General features: G+C 41.5%; 4 protein-coding genes across 6 annotated transcripts; all 4 read right to left on the minus strand.

Annotated features, from left to right (window-relative positions):
* Positions 1 to 1,929: 1,929 nt before the first annotated feature.
* Positions 1,930 to 3,465, minus strand: LOC123513318. 2 transcript variants are annotated; one of them, XM_045270423.1, is made up of 6 exons: positions 3,420 to 3,465; positions 3,215 to 3,280; positions 2,976 to 3,044; positions 2,680 to 2,847; positions 2,316 to 2,447; positions 1,930 to 2,161 (listed from the first exon to the last, which is right to left on the minus strand). In XM_045270423.1, the coding sequence occupies exons 2-6, from the start codon at positions 3,257 to 3,259 to the stop codon at positions 2,051 to 2,053; spliced, it is 525 nt and encodes a 174-aa protein (XP_045126358.1). In that variant the 5' UTR covers positions 3,260 to 3,280; positions 3,420 to 3,465; the 3' UTR covers positions 1,930 to 2,050. The 2 variants fall into 2 exon arrangements, with proteins under 2 accessions (XP_045126358.1, XP_045126359.1); XM_045270424.1 differs by having other exon boundaries at positions 3,388 to 3,458.
* A 1,883-nt stretch (positions 3,466 to 5,348) lies between these two features.
* On the minus strand, positions 5,349 to 7,234 carry LOC123513311. Its single transcript, XM_045270416.1, has 5 exons — positions 7,137 to 7,234; positions 6,893 to 6,952; positions 6,055 to 6,777; positions 5,726 to 5,916; positions 5,349 to 5,572 (listed from the first exon to the last, which is right to left on the minus strand). The coding sequence occupies exons 2-5, from the start codon at positions 6,950 to 6,952 to the stop codon at positions 5,461 to 5,463; spliced, it is 1,086 nt and encodes a 361-aa protein (XP_045126351.1). The 5' UTR covers positions 7,137 to 7,234; the 3' UTR covers positions 5,349 to 5,460.
* Positions 7,235 to 9,333: 2,099 nt separating this feature from the next.
* On the minus strand, positions 9,334 to 10,968 carry LOC123513315. 2 transcript variants are annotated; one of them, XM_045270418.1, is made up of 5 exons: positions 10,902 to 10,968; positions 10,719 to 10,790; positions 9,961 to 10,617; positions 9,597 to 9,790; positions 9,334 to 9,500 (listed from the first exon to the last, which is right to left on the minus strand). In XM_045270418.1, the coding sequence occupies exons 2-5, from the start codon at positions 10,788 to 10,790 to the stop codon at positions 9,392 to 9,394; spliced, it is 1,032 nt and encodes a 343-aa protein (XP_045126353.1). In that variant the 5' UTR covers positions 10,902 to 10,968; the 3' UTR covers positions 9,334 to 9,391. The 2 variants fall into 2 exon arrangements, with proteins under 2 accessions (XP_045126353.1, XP_045126354.1); XM_045270419.1 differs by having other exon boundaries at positions 9,589 to 9,790; positions 10,902 to 10,962.
* Positions 10,969 to 12,578: 1,610 nt separating this feature from the next.
* On the minus strand, positions 12,579 to 13,940 carry LOC123513316. Its single transcript, XM_045270420.1, has 6 exons — positions 13,869 to 13,940; positions 13,707 to 13,772; positions 13,464 to 13,532; positions 13,169 to 13,336; positions 12,908 to 13,039; positions 12,579 to 12,766 (listed from the first exon to the last, which is right to left on the minus strand). The coding sequence occupies exons 2-6, from the start codon at positions 13,749 to 13,751 to the stop codon at positions 12,656 to 12,658; spliced, it is 525 nt and encodes a 174-aa protein (XP_045126355.1). The 5' UTR covers positions 13,752 to 13,772; positions 13,869 to 13,940; the 3' UTR covers positions 12,579 to 12,655.
* Between the last annotated feature and the right edge of the window lie 1,091 nt (positions 13,941 to 15,031).

Genomic DNA, 15,031 nt, shown 5'->3' on the forward strand with positions numbered 1-15,031 from the left:
TTAGCTGCACAAAAATAGTTGTATGAATAGAATATATGCTTGTTATATTCTTTGCTGGTTATGATACTTGCTTTATTTCGTCTTGTCTTGTTGAATCTACTATTTTTGGCTCTGTAATATAAACAAATACAGTACATTATTGATACTACTCTGAGCTGTAAAATATATATCTTCAAATATTACCTGACTTCTTCTTATGTCTATTTTACGAGCTATATAAAGTACTGGCCTCTTCACCTCGTTAAAGTAATAATAATGCATACCTTTACGGTCTTAACTAATGTTGCCATTTAGAAATATGATAATTAACAGCTGTTGCAACCAAAATTCATGTGTTCCTATGTGTTTAGAGTCTTGCAATTCTAGATTTATTCCCACTTCACGAAGCATGTAACGTTTTAAGTCTTTCATCACACATTTCAAAGTATCGGAAAGGTGTTACTTATTTTTAGTGAATTGCTGTGGATTTCAGAGATTATATTGTTCTTTTGTTTGTAATAATCTGCCATAGCTTGTCTTTTATCTTATTATTTGTTAGCGTGGTACATTATCGGACCGATGTGAGTAAAGCACATTTCTTTTTTCTAATGTTATGGCCTATAGCGCTTGGAGGCATACTTGAAGACTATGTGGGAAGTGCTGTTCAGCTGCCGCCCATTAATAGTGCAGGCAATTTTATTTATAGCGTTACCCTCATTAGGCCACATATCACCACAAGGACATTTTTGGTGTAATCACCTAGAACCTTGGTATCATGGTGACATGTAGGTAACTTTCACCCGACGTACGGCAAAGTGTATTTAGGCTCTACAGGATTTGAACCTACGGGTAGACGTCTGCCCGATCCCACGCTCACCGTATTATCCACAACGCCACTGCCTCCCTTCGTTACTTTTATCTACATGAGAGTATAACACACACACACACACACACACACACAGAAGGGGGAGGGGGAACATTAAAGGCTTAAATATCATCTGAATTATAGACATTTGCTCTCACAGCTTTCTAATTAAAAAAATTGTATCGCCCCCGGTTAACTGACAGGTAATCCTGTCCATCAGTCCATGGTCCTTCATCCGAGATAGAATTTATTGGTTAGTCAATTACAATACGGTGTTCACACCATTAATAAGCTGCTTAGTTAGTAAAGACTACCTGGCAGAAGTGTGTTGCTGTGACAGACCACTGATGTGCGCAACTTAACTGTCCCTTTTCCCATGGAGGAAGGTCGGTTCTTTTGGCTAAGCAACATGGAACCGTACCATTGTGCCCCATGCATTCGCGTTCGTCTTTATTATTGTCTTAGCACAGATGCTCCTTCATGTGAATCCGCTGCTGCCCGTTTCTTCCAATGTAGGCAAGATTTCATAAATAGAATTGAAAGTCCTATCGTAGTTTCCAGTATTGTTATCTAGCAAGTAAGGGTTGCCTTTAAATACCGTAATGGAATTAGGAGGTCTTAAAACAAAGCTTCATATTAGCATAGTTAGAGAATGAAATACCAAAAACAAAAAAAACTAAAAAAAGTACCACTCAGAATAGACGTACTTCAAAACCCTATAAACCTCAACCTTTCCTCTTCCCCGCTTCCATACACTTAACAAGTAACAGACAATAACAAAATCCCCGTTATGTTCTGAGAAAAACATCAAAAGTACTTTTATGCGGTAAATATTGATATTCCTACATAGGTGACACGTGATAAAACATTTATTATGTTCCGAGAACCCGAGAAAAAGTATTAAAAAACTACTATGTGGTGAATATTGATATTCCATCATGTTCCGAGAACTGAGAAAAAGTATTAAAAACTACTTCTACGTGGTGAATATTGATATTCCTACATAGGTGACACTTAAGTACGTGGCGAATATTGATATTCCTACAAAGGTGACAGTTAATCGGTGAGAGTTAATACGGCACACAAAAATTCATCCAAATTTATAAGCCAACTTACACTCGGTTAACATTCATCACATCAGCGTTCATCAGTAACAAAGTGAAGGTTGTGAGTTAGCCAGTCACTTTTTTCATTAGATCGATTTCTTCAATGATATCCAAGAGTGGTGGATGTGACTGTGACTGTGGTATAACGATGACTCGTGGTGGTGACCCGTTGAACCAATGTCTGGACAGAATGTACTGGAACGGTCTTCAGCTGTGGAAAATTTCAAGCCATTAGTAATTTTCCAGTAGGATTATCACTTCACAATTTTATCTTACCAAGACAGTGAACCAGATGCCATCTCACTTACCATTGTACAAAAGGAACCAAGTTCACCACCTTAGTACCAATATTACCCAAATCTTACCTCATGGTAATAGGCAGTGTGCGTGATGGTGTGGTACAATCGACGCGTCTCCGTATCAGTTAGGAAGGATGTGAACACTGACACCGCTGTCCGCACTGGATTCACCTGACTGGTCTGGGTCACCACCGACACCTGGAACACGTGCGGGATTGGATAACAAAAATGACTACCAGTAAATTATTCGAGATAAAGACCTCCATTATTAATCACTATGGACAGAGCGCAAGACTAAATACTGAACAAATAAGGAAGAACATGAAAGACCTCCATTATTTATCACTATGGATGACCATTATTAATCACTATGGACAAAGACAAACGACTAAATACCGGACAAAGAAGAACATGAAAGAGTTAACACTACCGGAGTTGAGGTTACAACAATAACGCTGGTGACAGTGGTGGAATCGATGGGAATGTACGAATATTCGGTAACGAGATGCGTCGCTGGAACAGGATGGTAGGTGACCGAGCTGACCCAGACATCTGAAGTCACGGGGATGCGAATGGTTTGAGTGACGGTTGTTGTGCCCTGTCATGGAGGAAAGGGTTACATGAAGTCACTCGAAGTTACAGTAACTTTACGTTAATCTACACGGCTAAGAAAGCAGGCGTTAACAGACATGCAATGTACGGCACTGTCTTACACAAAGTACTTACCGTAACGGTTTGAGTGACGATAGCAGGCTCTACGATCGGCTGGTGAGTATCGTACACCTGACAGGTGGCCTGTCGAAACAAAATAGTGATGTTACCCATTTACAAGTCGTTCTCAAGATAAAATTGAAGATAATACAACTTAAAACTCGGTTATACAAGAGATTTTATTAAAAAAACTCCCGTAATCAAATTTTAAATTTTGTAAAGTACCTCAATATACATCGATCACGCGTACTTACGCTAGCCAGAAAAGCCAGGAAGATTGTAGTACCCGTGCAGAGCATAGTGCAGTTATGGAGTTATTTCTGCAAAATTAAGCAAAATAAAGAGATCAATATCAATAAAGGTAAATATCACTAAAGATAAACTATCACTAAAGATAAACTATCACTAAAACACCCACACTACTAACCTGAACACCACCACCAAGCCCACACCACTCACCTCACACCTTGTGGCGCCAAAGACTAACCTGCTACTGACTCTCCTCCTTGACCAGCCTGCCTCATCACCTCGCAGGGATGCCGGAGTGTTTGATCCGGCCCTTTGTCTTCACCTTAGGTTTCCCCGTCCTGAAATTGGAAAGTAATATATTAGCAATATTTATTTATTTTTTGTTAATATACATTAATAAGATTAATCCCAAGACAAAATCAGAACATTTGACGTGAAAGGCGTCAAAAGCTATTCTAGATGGCTGTAATTGCCTGAAACCTTCGGATTTAAAGAGGAGGGCATTGTTTGAATGCTCGTTTCACATACTCATATTCTGAGTGAATAGGTCTTCCATCTAATATTGACCACTCCAATAATGATATTTCTCCGTAAACGTCTCATCAGATACACTCTCTCCTTTCCACGGCACTGACGAGGAAACCATATCATCCTGAGAGCCGAGCAATCACCGCCACTATTCGTGTGTCCACTGTTATTCCTCCTTCCAACTCTCTGCCTCTCAGTGAACGTACCACTGATAATAATGATCGTATCTCCATTGGTACTACAGTCACCTCTGTCGCCACTATCACCACTCTCATCACCACTGCTACTGCAATCACCAACGGTATTATTATATTTCACCCACCGCTACTAGTCACCACCATTATTACAATTATCGTCACTATTACTACCATCATCATAACCATCACCATTATCGACGCCACCATTATTACAGAGATAGAAAGTTGCCAATCTTAACATCGTCCACTACTGATAGAAACACTAATATTATCTAACTCCTGTAATATTATAAAAGGCAACCTCTCTCTTCCCGTGCACATCACCAGCAGCGTGTACACCCAAATCCACAGCGTGTCTGTCTATCGTCGTTGCCACAACCTCCAAAATGATCACCACCACGCAACCCTGAATAAACGTAGATGCGACTCAAGAGTAAAGTCTTCAGTCTCAAATAAAGAACATGGATGTTAGAGCAAGTGCTTGCCCACGCCTGCATAGACAAAAGTATCTCCAGCCCAATAACGCGCATCACGTCATAAGCATCTGCTTTTAGCATGAAAAGTGGCTGGACTCTTGGTCATTAGCTTTTGACGGGAAACCATGGGATTCATTCTCTTCTGTGAAAGGGTCAGTAGGATTTGTTTATTTATTATCTATTATTATTATTTAAGACGACAATGCTATGATACATTTTTTTTCAAAATTGTGGAAATGAACACATTGGTTTAACACTGCTGTCACCAGCAGAAGGTTAAGGCACAAGTGAAGATTGAGCCACCACATCTTGCTTATAATATTCTAATGACAACGTCCACATGGTCGAGCTTTGGCCGGCAGGGCGTGCCCTTACCGGGCAAAGTCTGCACACTGTCCACCAGGAGGAGGCTGTAGACACCTGCTGAAACGATAGTTACTCCTAGTAAGGTTTAATAGCAGTGGTTCAGGAGGGGCTGTTAACTTATAATCAAAGCCAGCCGCAACACAAGGAAGCAGTCACAGCCTGCCCTCTAAAGACCACTCTTTCTTCACGTAACTACATGCACCTTGCTACACATACGCTCTTCTCAAAATTTAAGACTTACAAAAAAAAATTACTAAGAAGTCGCTGTCCTTTTCGCTTTGTAGTGACCGGCACCTTAGTGGGCCTTTTATTCTAGTTTTTTGTTGCCATTGGCCGGTTGTTCCTCTTCAATCAAATTGTGCATGAATTCCAGGATGAAAGCATTCGTTTGTTCTCTATATAGATCAATTAATATTACCGTGTCTCGTCGAGATCAGTATACACTAGTGTTTGGTGTGAACATCGTGCGTTTGCATTTTTTGCAGTGACTTACCCCCACTTGGAGGTGAACAGCGAAACGTTAAGAAAATGTTGTTTAATAAAAACAATTAGGCTTAAGATGAAATCTATGGTTTGCTTATTACTTTATTATATATAGTACTACAAATGTTACTCCGTTACAAGTGTTAATCCGTTATAATACATTTTTAACAAGCTATATTTGTTGATGCAACTGGAGCCGGGTTAGTAGTAACCTCCATGGACACGGGCGGTTGTAGTTGCAGTGTGGTAGTTCGTGACAGCTTCCACAGATGTGGTGATTACCGTTTTGACGACTGGAGAGGTCACCGTCACGCTGCACAGAATATTTAAAAAAAAAAAGATTCTTAAAAAAACACCACCACCACAAGAAAAACAATTAAATTCATCAGCAGTACACAAAGATCACCCTGTAGAATAAAAGAAAAAGGTTATTACGCTGAGATCTAAAACCAAGCTAAGAACTCACGTTTCTGTAGAAGTGAGAGTGAAGGGGACGTGCGTAATGTCATAAGAAGTGTGGGTTAAGGTGACATAGTTCACTGACGTTCTCAGATCAACCCTGAAATCTGTCTTAGTATCTGTGACGGTGACATAAACTGGACGAACAACGATAGAGGTGGTAAGGGCGAGGCCGTGGTTCACGGGCGTGGCCACAACCTGCAGGAATCAAGAACAGTATTAACCTACTGAACATAATGCAAGAACAGTACACATTCCTTATGTTACACTACACACCGCTAGTGATATTTATTATAGAACAACAACAGATTGAACAAATATTCAAGAAGCACTTACGACTGTAGTTCCTCTGGTCGCAGTGACGATAGAGAACTGCGTCCTGGTGACTGCCACGCTGTGCAGGACTAGGTTAGTCAGGGTCTCAAAAGCGTCAACGGTAACAGTTCTTGTGACCGTGGGCGTTGCTTCTTGCTGAATGACGCGAGATGGAAACCCGAACCCAGCTGCTTGAACGCCGCCCGCCTGACCACCACCTTGCTGGAAACTGACACCGGATAGACCAGCTTGACCAAACACCTGTCCGCCAACGAAAGAGCCGCCCTGACCGCCGACGAACGTTGACCCTTGTTGTGACGGCAGAGGGATGACGCCTCCTTGATCGCCGATAAAGACTGGCCCTTGCTGTGACGGTAGAGGAATGGCGCCTCCTTGACCGGTGAACACTGGAGCTGGAGAAGGAGCAGGGAGGACAGCTGGACCGCCCACGAAAATTGGACCTTGAGATGAAACACCTTGTCCGGGTTGAGGTACGCTAGCGAAGGAAGGAAGCGTGTTTAGTCCCTGAAGAACTTGACCGCCAGCACCAAAAGACACATCACGGGATACACCGGAGAAACTATTGTCGTTATTCAGGCCACCAGGAATGAAGTTCACACCGAACTGACCAGAGGATGGCAAAGAGCCAACTTGATTCGAACCGGAAGTGAATACAGAGTCACTGCCACCTCCCACCGGTAGGCCAAAGAGGTTACCTTGGGAGATGGGATTATATTGGGAGACCTGGAAATAAAATACGGTTTAGTGGAATAGTATTAAATACAAGAACTTGCGGAAACATTAGTCATTGTTTTAAAAATACGATCAAGGTTACCGCTGCTCATTTCATAACACTTACAACTTGCGCCGTAACGACATGCAACACCACAAGCCCCAAAGTAGCCTGCATGGACACCATCTAGGTGAAAAGAAACATTTATGACAAACCTCCGTTACGCTTTCAAAACAACAATCCTTTCTCATACTTTCATGAACCACTCACTTGGTACACTAAATCAATAACACACTAATATTACACTTCCCTCCCCCTTTTGTTGTACAAACTAAAAAACCCAACGGTACAAAAAAACACGCGCACTCACCTTCACTCTCTATGTGTCACCGAGTTCAGAGAAGCTTGGACTCCCTGGTGGAAGGTCTGGAGCTGGAGTGCCGTTGGTCTGGCCGCTTGCCCCTTCTTCACCTCGCTTGCTAACCCCCCCACCTCTCCACTCCTGTATTTCCTCTCCCTATTCACCCTTTTCACTCGTTCCCTTTTCTTATCATGTAGCTTCTTCCTATTCCCTTGTTTGAGTTATCCTTCATTCTTCTTTCGTTGTTTATCTTTCTCTCGGTCTTTCTTAGTGATGATGGCACAGAAGTAGAGAAATATAACGTGACTTAAAAAGTGTGTCGGAACCAGAGGTTTCACAAGCCCTACTTACCTTTCATCTCACTTACTGTAATTACTCAACTAGTATTTAGTTTCAAAGTCAGAGTCAACCAAGTGACACTGCCATGGAGTCTTCAGTGGTGTAGTTATTAGCGAACCTCACCCGAGTTACATTTATTTAATATGAAATAAGCAATCACGACAATAATACAAATAAACAACATTGAATAACACAGCAACATATTAAGACTAAATTGCGATATTAATTATCATCAGACTTACTCCTAAGTAACACTGCAACACGTTATCCATTAACACAATTACCGCAATAACACAGTGATCACTTCATGCGAAGGATGGCACCAAAGTCCATCCTAAAATTCACAATATACATAATTCGAGACACTCAAAGACACTTACGAAAAAATTCTCTGAAGTATTACTCACGTATGGGTCAAGGCAGATGACGACCCAAGATGTCATGATGTGGTGGTGTTTGAACATTAACACTTAAAAAGTATTAAGTTTAGTAACATGCAGTAGTAGCTAAGAGCAGTATGCTTATATCGTGGTGTGCAGTCTACCTTATAGTCACACCGTTTCATGAAAATAATATGTGAAAAAATGTAAATTATCCCATTAGGCGCCACAACAGCTAAGGTCATGTAACACCGCTAGGGTTTACGGGAGAACGCTACATCTCCCACCGGGCAACTAGGTTAGGCAAGGATTAGAACCCCTAGACTGGAGGCCCGAATACGAGACGCAGTAACCAACTACGTCCCCCAGCTCCCAAAATAACATGTGATCTAAGCGTTTTCACGAGTCGTTACACGCAGGGTTTATCTTACGGTTAGTCTATTAATTTATTCACTCATCTCTCCCTTCGGTCTTGTGACGATCACTCGGCCCGTTACGTTTAGTTTGAACACTCCGGATCTTCGAGATCCATATTTACACACGTATCTTACAGAATATTCACCCACACAGACAATTTTTTTTTTTTTTCAGATTCCTTTAGCACTGGTGCATGCTGTACTCATAAAAGTATATAGTTTTGCCTTATATCGTACCTTATTTGTCATTTCATATTTTAAATTGACTTTACGTGAAAAAAGCTAAGGGTTATAATTAGCATGAATGACAGCAGTCAGATAAATTGGTGATGTTGAGCAGTTTAAGGAGAACCAGATTTTTTTTTTTTCCTATGAGGCCTTACAGCTGCTATCTATTATACTAGAACGTACACGATAGGGGCTCCAAGACTGCACAATATGGCATACATGATACGTCATTTTTGCCGTGGATGCAGAAACGGATTTGTCATGTGACTTTAACCCTCGATGTATGCCATGGAGAAAGCAGACAACTGGCTGACATACCTATTCTAACTGATCCTCAGCTGGCTGTCTACTTTCTCCTGCTTAAGAACTAGCAGTTAATGTGCTTAGTTGTAAACCTGTTTCATGAACATAGTCATGAATGTTTACGTTGTGCTTCGTTATCAATAATATTTAGTACGTCTGATATATATGCAATATCTTCATTACTTCACGTACGTTATAGTGTTTAATGAAATAACATTTAAGTGATAAACCTTTATTGATAATGTATTCTATATTATTTCTATATTATTTGCAAATGTACGTAAGAGTTATAACATTTAAGTGATAAACCTTTATTGATAATGTATTCTATATTATTTCTATATTATTTGCAAATGTACGTAAGAGTTAGTCACCTCACACTTACTTTGCTTACTTTCTTTTCATAATCTGTATCGTTATAGGAGCAGGTTTTCTTAACCTGTGTATAATTATAGGAGGAAGCTCTCATGATTCATTTCCCTGTAGCGCCACTGATAATCCTTTTGAGGGGCAAAACTATACAATTGTTGAAAAAGACAATTATATCATTCTAGTTTATTGTTCATTCTAGAAGATGCATTCAACAAAGTCACGAAAATCAATAATAGCCTCCGGTGAAGGCTGTGGAGGTGGTAACGCGGGATGCCGTGAAGGTGGTGGTGATGGTGTTGATACTGGTACGGATCAGTGTAGTAGGCACCGTCTGCCTATAATTACAAGGAAGGAAAGCTTATGTATTAGATTCTGTAAATGATTATACAAAGCATCATTACACAACATTAAAACCAAGATTACCGTCTTACACCCTGGTTACTGTAGTGGTGAGGGTTTCGTGGGTAAAGGCACGGGACGTGTGGGTTAGCGTGACGTATTGTATCTCCGTGCGAGTGACGAACTGGAACTCCGACTTAACGCTGGTCACAGTGACTGTGACAGGAACCCGAGTTACTAAAGATGTGGTAACCACCAGACTACGAGCAACGGAGGTTGGAACCACCTGTAAAGATAACACTTCTGCAGTGAAGAGACTCTTCAATAGACAAAATGAAAAATACAGCAAAAATATCGATAGAAAATGAAAGATACAGCAAAAATATCGATAATAACTGAGTTACCGAAGTAATAACATAGATAACAGGAATAATTCCTTACCAAAGTAAGACTTACCACAGTTGTAACAGAAGTCTGGGTAACAAAACTGAACAAAGTAGCCGTGCGGGGTTCATTCACAAACACGACGTCTGTTGTAGTGATGAACCTGTCTACAGTTACCGTGTGAGTCAGCATCACGTCAGGGCGGGCTTGAATAACCCTCGATGATCCAGCAAAACTTGGGTTCAAGGGTTGAGAAGCAGGATTACGGTCACCCTCGAATTGAAAAGTAGATCCAGGAGATAAATTATTCACAAACTGAGGCCGAAAGACCCTGGGTGCAGAAAGGAGAGAGCCAGTGAATCTTCCACCCCCAATAAGGTCACCTAATTGGTTACGGGGAATGTTAAAAGGGACAGAAGTGCCGGGAAACACTCCACCTGGTCTGCCTGCATCGTCCCCAAATATGTCCAGGAATGTTCGGCCAGGTTGGGAACTCATTCCGCTAGAAGGTACTGGACCATTACCCAAGGTGTTAAATGAATCGCTGTTTGCATCACTGGAGTCCTCTGCCACAAAGACAACACTCTCACCACCACGCACTTGCCCAAATACATTTTGCCGAGGCTGTGCATTCTGTTGTCCTAAAATAATTCCAGGCTGTCCAAAGATAAGACCCTGTGCTTGAATAGGTGCTTGAAATGTACGGAACCTCCTTGAGCTGTATGGAATCTGAAATATACAAACTATTTCAACATCTAGAATAATATATCCGTGCATTTACAGAATCGGCAAAAACGTCAAAAATAAGTATTCGGACAAGTTTCATGTACCTGAACTTGGCTAAGCGAAGTACTAAGGCATCCGAAAAACGCCAAAATCCACGCCACCTTGCACCAAGCCATCTGGAAAAGAAACTCTCTTACAGCTTGAGCTATTTATGTTACAACTATGGACGTTCTAAATCAAACTAAACACCGCAATGAACATTCAAATACCATAAAGAAACACCATACCTTCCACCGAACCGCTCAGTTGGAGAACCTGCTCCCAAATGACGACGATCATTAATTCAACCCTGACAACGCCTCGCTACAACCTCAGTGGCCGCTCCTTTCCCTCCCGTTTTCCACCACCCCACCCTCCCTCCTCCTTTCCCAATCCCCAGACCCCTTCCCCTGCAACACTAACACTCCAAACTCCAACCTAAAAAAGCCACTCTAAATTTGCTAGTAATTCAAGTTTATATTTAGGAATCATTTGTTACAGAAAAGAATGACATAGTTAGTGTCAGTGTGTGTTGTTAGACGGTAAACTGTTAACCATTTTAACTATTCAGGAATTGCTTTTACTTCTTATTGTTACGTAATTAAGTGATTAAAAATTAAGTTAATTATGTTTAAAGAAAATTATTTGTTTTGTGGCTGACGAAAAAAATATGATCCCAATTTATATTTTCGATGTCATACCTATCTTACATTTTTTATTATTTGACTTCATTACTTTCATTAACATAATGACGACATATAACACACACACACACACACACACACAGAGAGAGAGAGAGAGAGAGAGAGAGAGAGAGAGAGAGAGGAAATTAACGGCTTAAATATCATCTGAATTAAATCGGCATCTTTTACTCTCGGCATATATCCAATAACCAAATTGCACCACCACTCACCAGCCTCACACCACTGGTCAAATGACAGACGCTTCTGCTCATCAGTCCTTTGTCCGAGATGGAAGCGTTGGTTGGAGTCAAGTTGAGGCAAGTCAATCTCAACACGGTGCTTACACTCATCAGCAGTGCGATTGATAAAGACGTGAAATAAGGATCTTGCGCCGCTGGTTCAATGTCTGCCAGACGAGCCTCAACACCCCATTTTTCCCGGATCGCCGGGTTGCGGCGAGTGATGACGGTGAAGGCTATCATACCTGCCTCTGTCTTGGTGAATGCTAAATTCTAAAGTTTCCTGGGAAAGATGGTGAGACGAGTGGGAAGTGCAGGTTCATACTTGGGCTGGTCAGATGATGCAAGACTAACGTAGCATGTGGTCAGCGAGTGAGGCTGTACAGGCTGAAGTTCACTTCCAATCCAGGTCAATGGAGCATGAATCATTTAAGGCGTCCCAAAGAAAAAAACCTTATCAATGTATGGATGGCTGGCTGGCTGCCCATCTGCTTACCCGTACGGCCAACAAATATTAAATGCTCCAGGTTAACAGCGACAAAAACAGGAAAATTTTGAATCACGATACCCGACTCCCGGACGTTATTTGTCGTGTTTGATGTCTGCCGGCGCGAGAACTCTATGGCTACGGTTCGTGTTAGTCACGAATAACAACGGTAACAACTGTAGTATCTTTCCCATGCAGTTACCAGTTACTGAAGGGTTTTCACGCTTATATCTATGGCCATGTACTTCCGCCCATTATTTCCAGGCCAAATTTTGTCAATACACTTACCAGCAACTTATGTATTAATACACTACGTACCTTCCACTTTCCCGTATGGTTACTCAGCGAGTAGGGGCTGTTCTTAAGGAACTAGGTTATTCTTGTAAATAGAAAATTACTCTGGAGCTAATCTGCCAGAACATTCTTCTCACCTTACTACTCTACATAAACTTAGCAGTGCGTATTAGGGTTGGGCATTTCATTTCGTCCAAAACATTGGTTATTAAAAAATACACCTAGTATGATAAATTTATTGCATTATATTACAATCTTATCGTATTAAGTGAAGGTTGGGAGGCATCAACTCATTTTCTTCAATGATATCCAAAGGTGGTGGATGTGACGGTGACTGTGGTATAACGATGACTCGTGGTGGTGACCCGTTGAACCAGAGTCTGGACAGAATGTACTGGAACGGTCTTCAACTGTGGAAAATTTCAGTGATAAAGAAATCTATAGTATCGTTTACATCACTACAATATCGATATTTTACATCTTATCCTATAAGAATCGTACAAAAAAGAACCAAGTTTATCACACCTTACTACCAACATAACAAATCTTACCTCATGGTAATAGGCAGTGTGCGTGATGGTGTGGTACAATCGACGCGTCTCCGTGTCAGTTAGGAAGGATGTGAATACCGACACCGCTGTGCGCACCGGATTCACCTGACTGGTCTGGGTCACCACCGACACCTGGAACACGTGCGAGATTGGTCAACAAAAATGACTACCAGTAAATTACTCAAAATAAAGACCATTATTAATCACTATAGACAAAGACTAAGGACTGGATAAACGAGGTAAGAGAACAGTTAACACTACCGGAGTAGAGGTTACAACAATAACGCTGGTGACAGTGGTGGAATCGATGGGAATGTACGAATATTCGGTAACGAGATGCGTCGCTGGAACAGGATGGTAGGTGACCGAGCTGACCCAGACATCTGAAGTCACGGGAACGCGAATGGTTTGAGTGACGGTTGTCGTGACCTGTCATGGAAGAAAGTACATGAAGTTACTCGAAGTTAACTCAACTGCGTTAATCTACACGCCCAAGAAGGCACGTGTTAATCAACAGACATGCAATGTATGGTACCGTCTTACACAAGGTACTTACCGTAACGGTTTGAGTGACGACAGCAGGCTGTACGAACGGCTGGTGAGTATCGTACACCTGGCAGGTGGCCTGTTGAAACGAAACGGTGATGTTACCCATTTGCAAATCGCTTTCCCTATAAAACCGAAGAACTGCAGATAATATGACTTATGACAATTACACGACTTAATTAAAACTACCGTAATAAAAAATACTATAAATATTGTAATATTCTTTATCAGTACACAGAGCACGGGTACATACGCTAGCCAGAAGTGCCAGGAAGAATGCAGTACCCGTACAGATCATAGTGAAGTTACCAAGTTATTTCTGCAAAATAAAGAAATGAATATCAATAACATTAAGCTTTCACAAAAACAACCACACTACTAACCTGAACACCACCACCAAGCCCACACCACTCACCTCACACCTTGTGGCGCCAAAAACCAACCTGCTACTGACTCACCTCCTTGACCTGCCTGCCTCATCACCTCGCAGGGCTGCCGGAGTGTTTGATTCGGCCCTTCGTCTTCACCGTAGGTTTCCCCGCCCTAAAATTGAAAAGTAATATATTAGCAATTTTTCTTTCTTTTTTGTTAAAATACATTAATAAGATTAATCCCAAGACGAAATCAGAACATTTGACGTGAAAGGCGTCAAAAGCTATTCTAGATGGCTGTAATTGCCTGAAAGCTGCGGATTTAAAGAGAAGGGCATTGTTTGAATGCTCGTTTCACATACTCATATTCTGAGTGAATAGGTCTTCCATCTAATATTGACCACTCCTATAATGATATTTCTCCGTAAATGTCTCATCAGATACACTCTCTCCTTTCCACGGCACTGACGAGGAAAGCATATCATCCTGAGAGCCGAGCAATCACCGCCGCTATTCGTGCGTCCACTGTTATTCCTCCTTCCAACTCTCTGCCTCTCAGTGAACGTACCACTGATAATAATGATCGTATCTCCATTGGTACTACAGTCACCTCGGTCGCCACTATCACCACTCTCATCACCACTGCTACTGCAATCACCAACGCTGTTATTATATTTCATCCACCCCTACTACAGTCACCACCATTATTACAATTATCGTCACTATTACTACCATCATCATAACTATCACCATTATCGACGCCACCATTATCACAGAGATAGAAAGTTGCCAATCTTAACATTGTCCACTACAGATAAAAACACTATTATTATCTAACTCCTGTAATATTACAAAAGGCAACCTCTCTTCCCGTGCACATCACCAGCAGCGTGTACATCCAAAGCCACAGCGTGTCTGTCTATCGTCGTTGCCACAGCCTGCAAAATGATCACCACCACGCAACCCTGAATAAACGTAGATGCGACTCAAGAGTAAAGTCTTCAGTCTCAAATAAAGAACATGGATGTTAGAGCAAGTGCTTGCCCACGCCTGCATAGACAGAAGTATCTCTAGCCCAATAACGCGCATCACGTCATAAGCATCTGCTTTTAGCATGAAAAGTGGCTGGACTCTTGGTCATTAGCTTTTAACGGGAAACCATGGGACTCATTCTCGTGTGAAAGGGTCAGTAGGATTTGTTTATTTA

The sequence above is a fragment of the Portunus trituberculatus genome, chromosome 35 (assembly GCF_017591435.1).
Source record: "Portunus trituberculatus isolate SZX2019 chromosome 35, ASM1759143v1, whole genome shotgun sequence".
NCBI lineage: Eukaryota > Metazoa > Arthropoda > Malacostraca > Decapoda > Portunidae > Portunus > Portunus trituberculatus.

Excerpts from the sequence above, each read along its gene's own strand:
- LOC123513311 (XM_045270416.1), bottom strand. The coding sequence starts at position 6,952 with ATGGTGTCCATGCAGGCTACTTTGGGGCTTGTGGTGTTGCATGTCGTT. Across the intron at positions 5,917-6,054 it reads CGACCAGAGGAACTACAGTC|GTTGTGGCCACGCCCGTGAA; the intron begins GTAAGTGCTTCT and ends TGATTCCTGCAG. Across the intron at positions 5,573-5,725 it reads ACTCTCACTTCTACAGAAAC|CGTGACGGTGACCTCTCCAG; the intron begins GTGAGTTCTTAG and ends TATTCTGTGCAG.
- LOC123513315 (XM_045270418.1), bottom strand. The coding sequence starts at position 10,790 with ATGGCTTGGTGCAAGGTGGCGTGGATTTTGGCGTTTTTCGGATGCCTT. Across the intron at positions 10,618-10,718 it reads CTTCGCTTAGCCAAGTTCAG|ATTCCATACAGCTCAAGGAG; the intron begins GTACATGAAACT and ends TGTATATTTCAG. Across the intron at positions 9,791-9,960 it reads AGACTTCTGTTACAACTGTG|GTGGTTCCAACCTCCGTTGC; the intron begins GTAAGTCTTACT and ends TTATCTTTACAG.
- LOC123513318 (XM_045270423.1), bottom strand. The coding sequence starts at position 3,259 with ATGCTCTGCACGGGTACTACAATCTTCCTGGCTTTTCTGGCTAGC. Across the intron at positions 2,848-2,975 it reads TCGTCACTCAAACCGTTACG|GGCACAACAACCGTCACTCA; the intron begins GTAAGTACTTTG and ends CCTCCATGACAG. Across the intron at positions 2,448-2,679 it reads TTGTTGTAACCTCAACTCCG|GTGTCGGTGGTGACCCAGAC; the intron begins GTAGTGTTAACT and ends CACGTGTTCCAG.
- LOC123513316 (XM_045270420.1), bottom strand. The coding sequence starts at position 13,751 with ATGATCTGTACGGGTACTGCATTCTTCCTGGCACTTCTGGCTAGC. Across the intron at positions 13,337-13,463 it reads TCGTCACTCAAACCGTTACG|GTCACGACAACCGTCACTCA; the intron begins GTAAGTACCTTG and ends CTTCCATGACAG. Across the intron at positions 13,040-13,168 it reads TTGTTGTAACCTCTACTCCG|GTGTCGGTGGTGACCCAGAC; the intron begins GTAGTGTTAACT and ends CACGTGTTCCAG.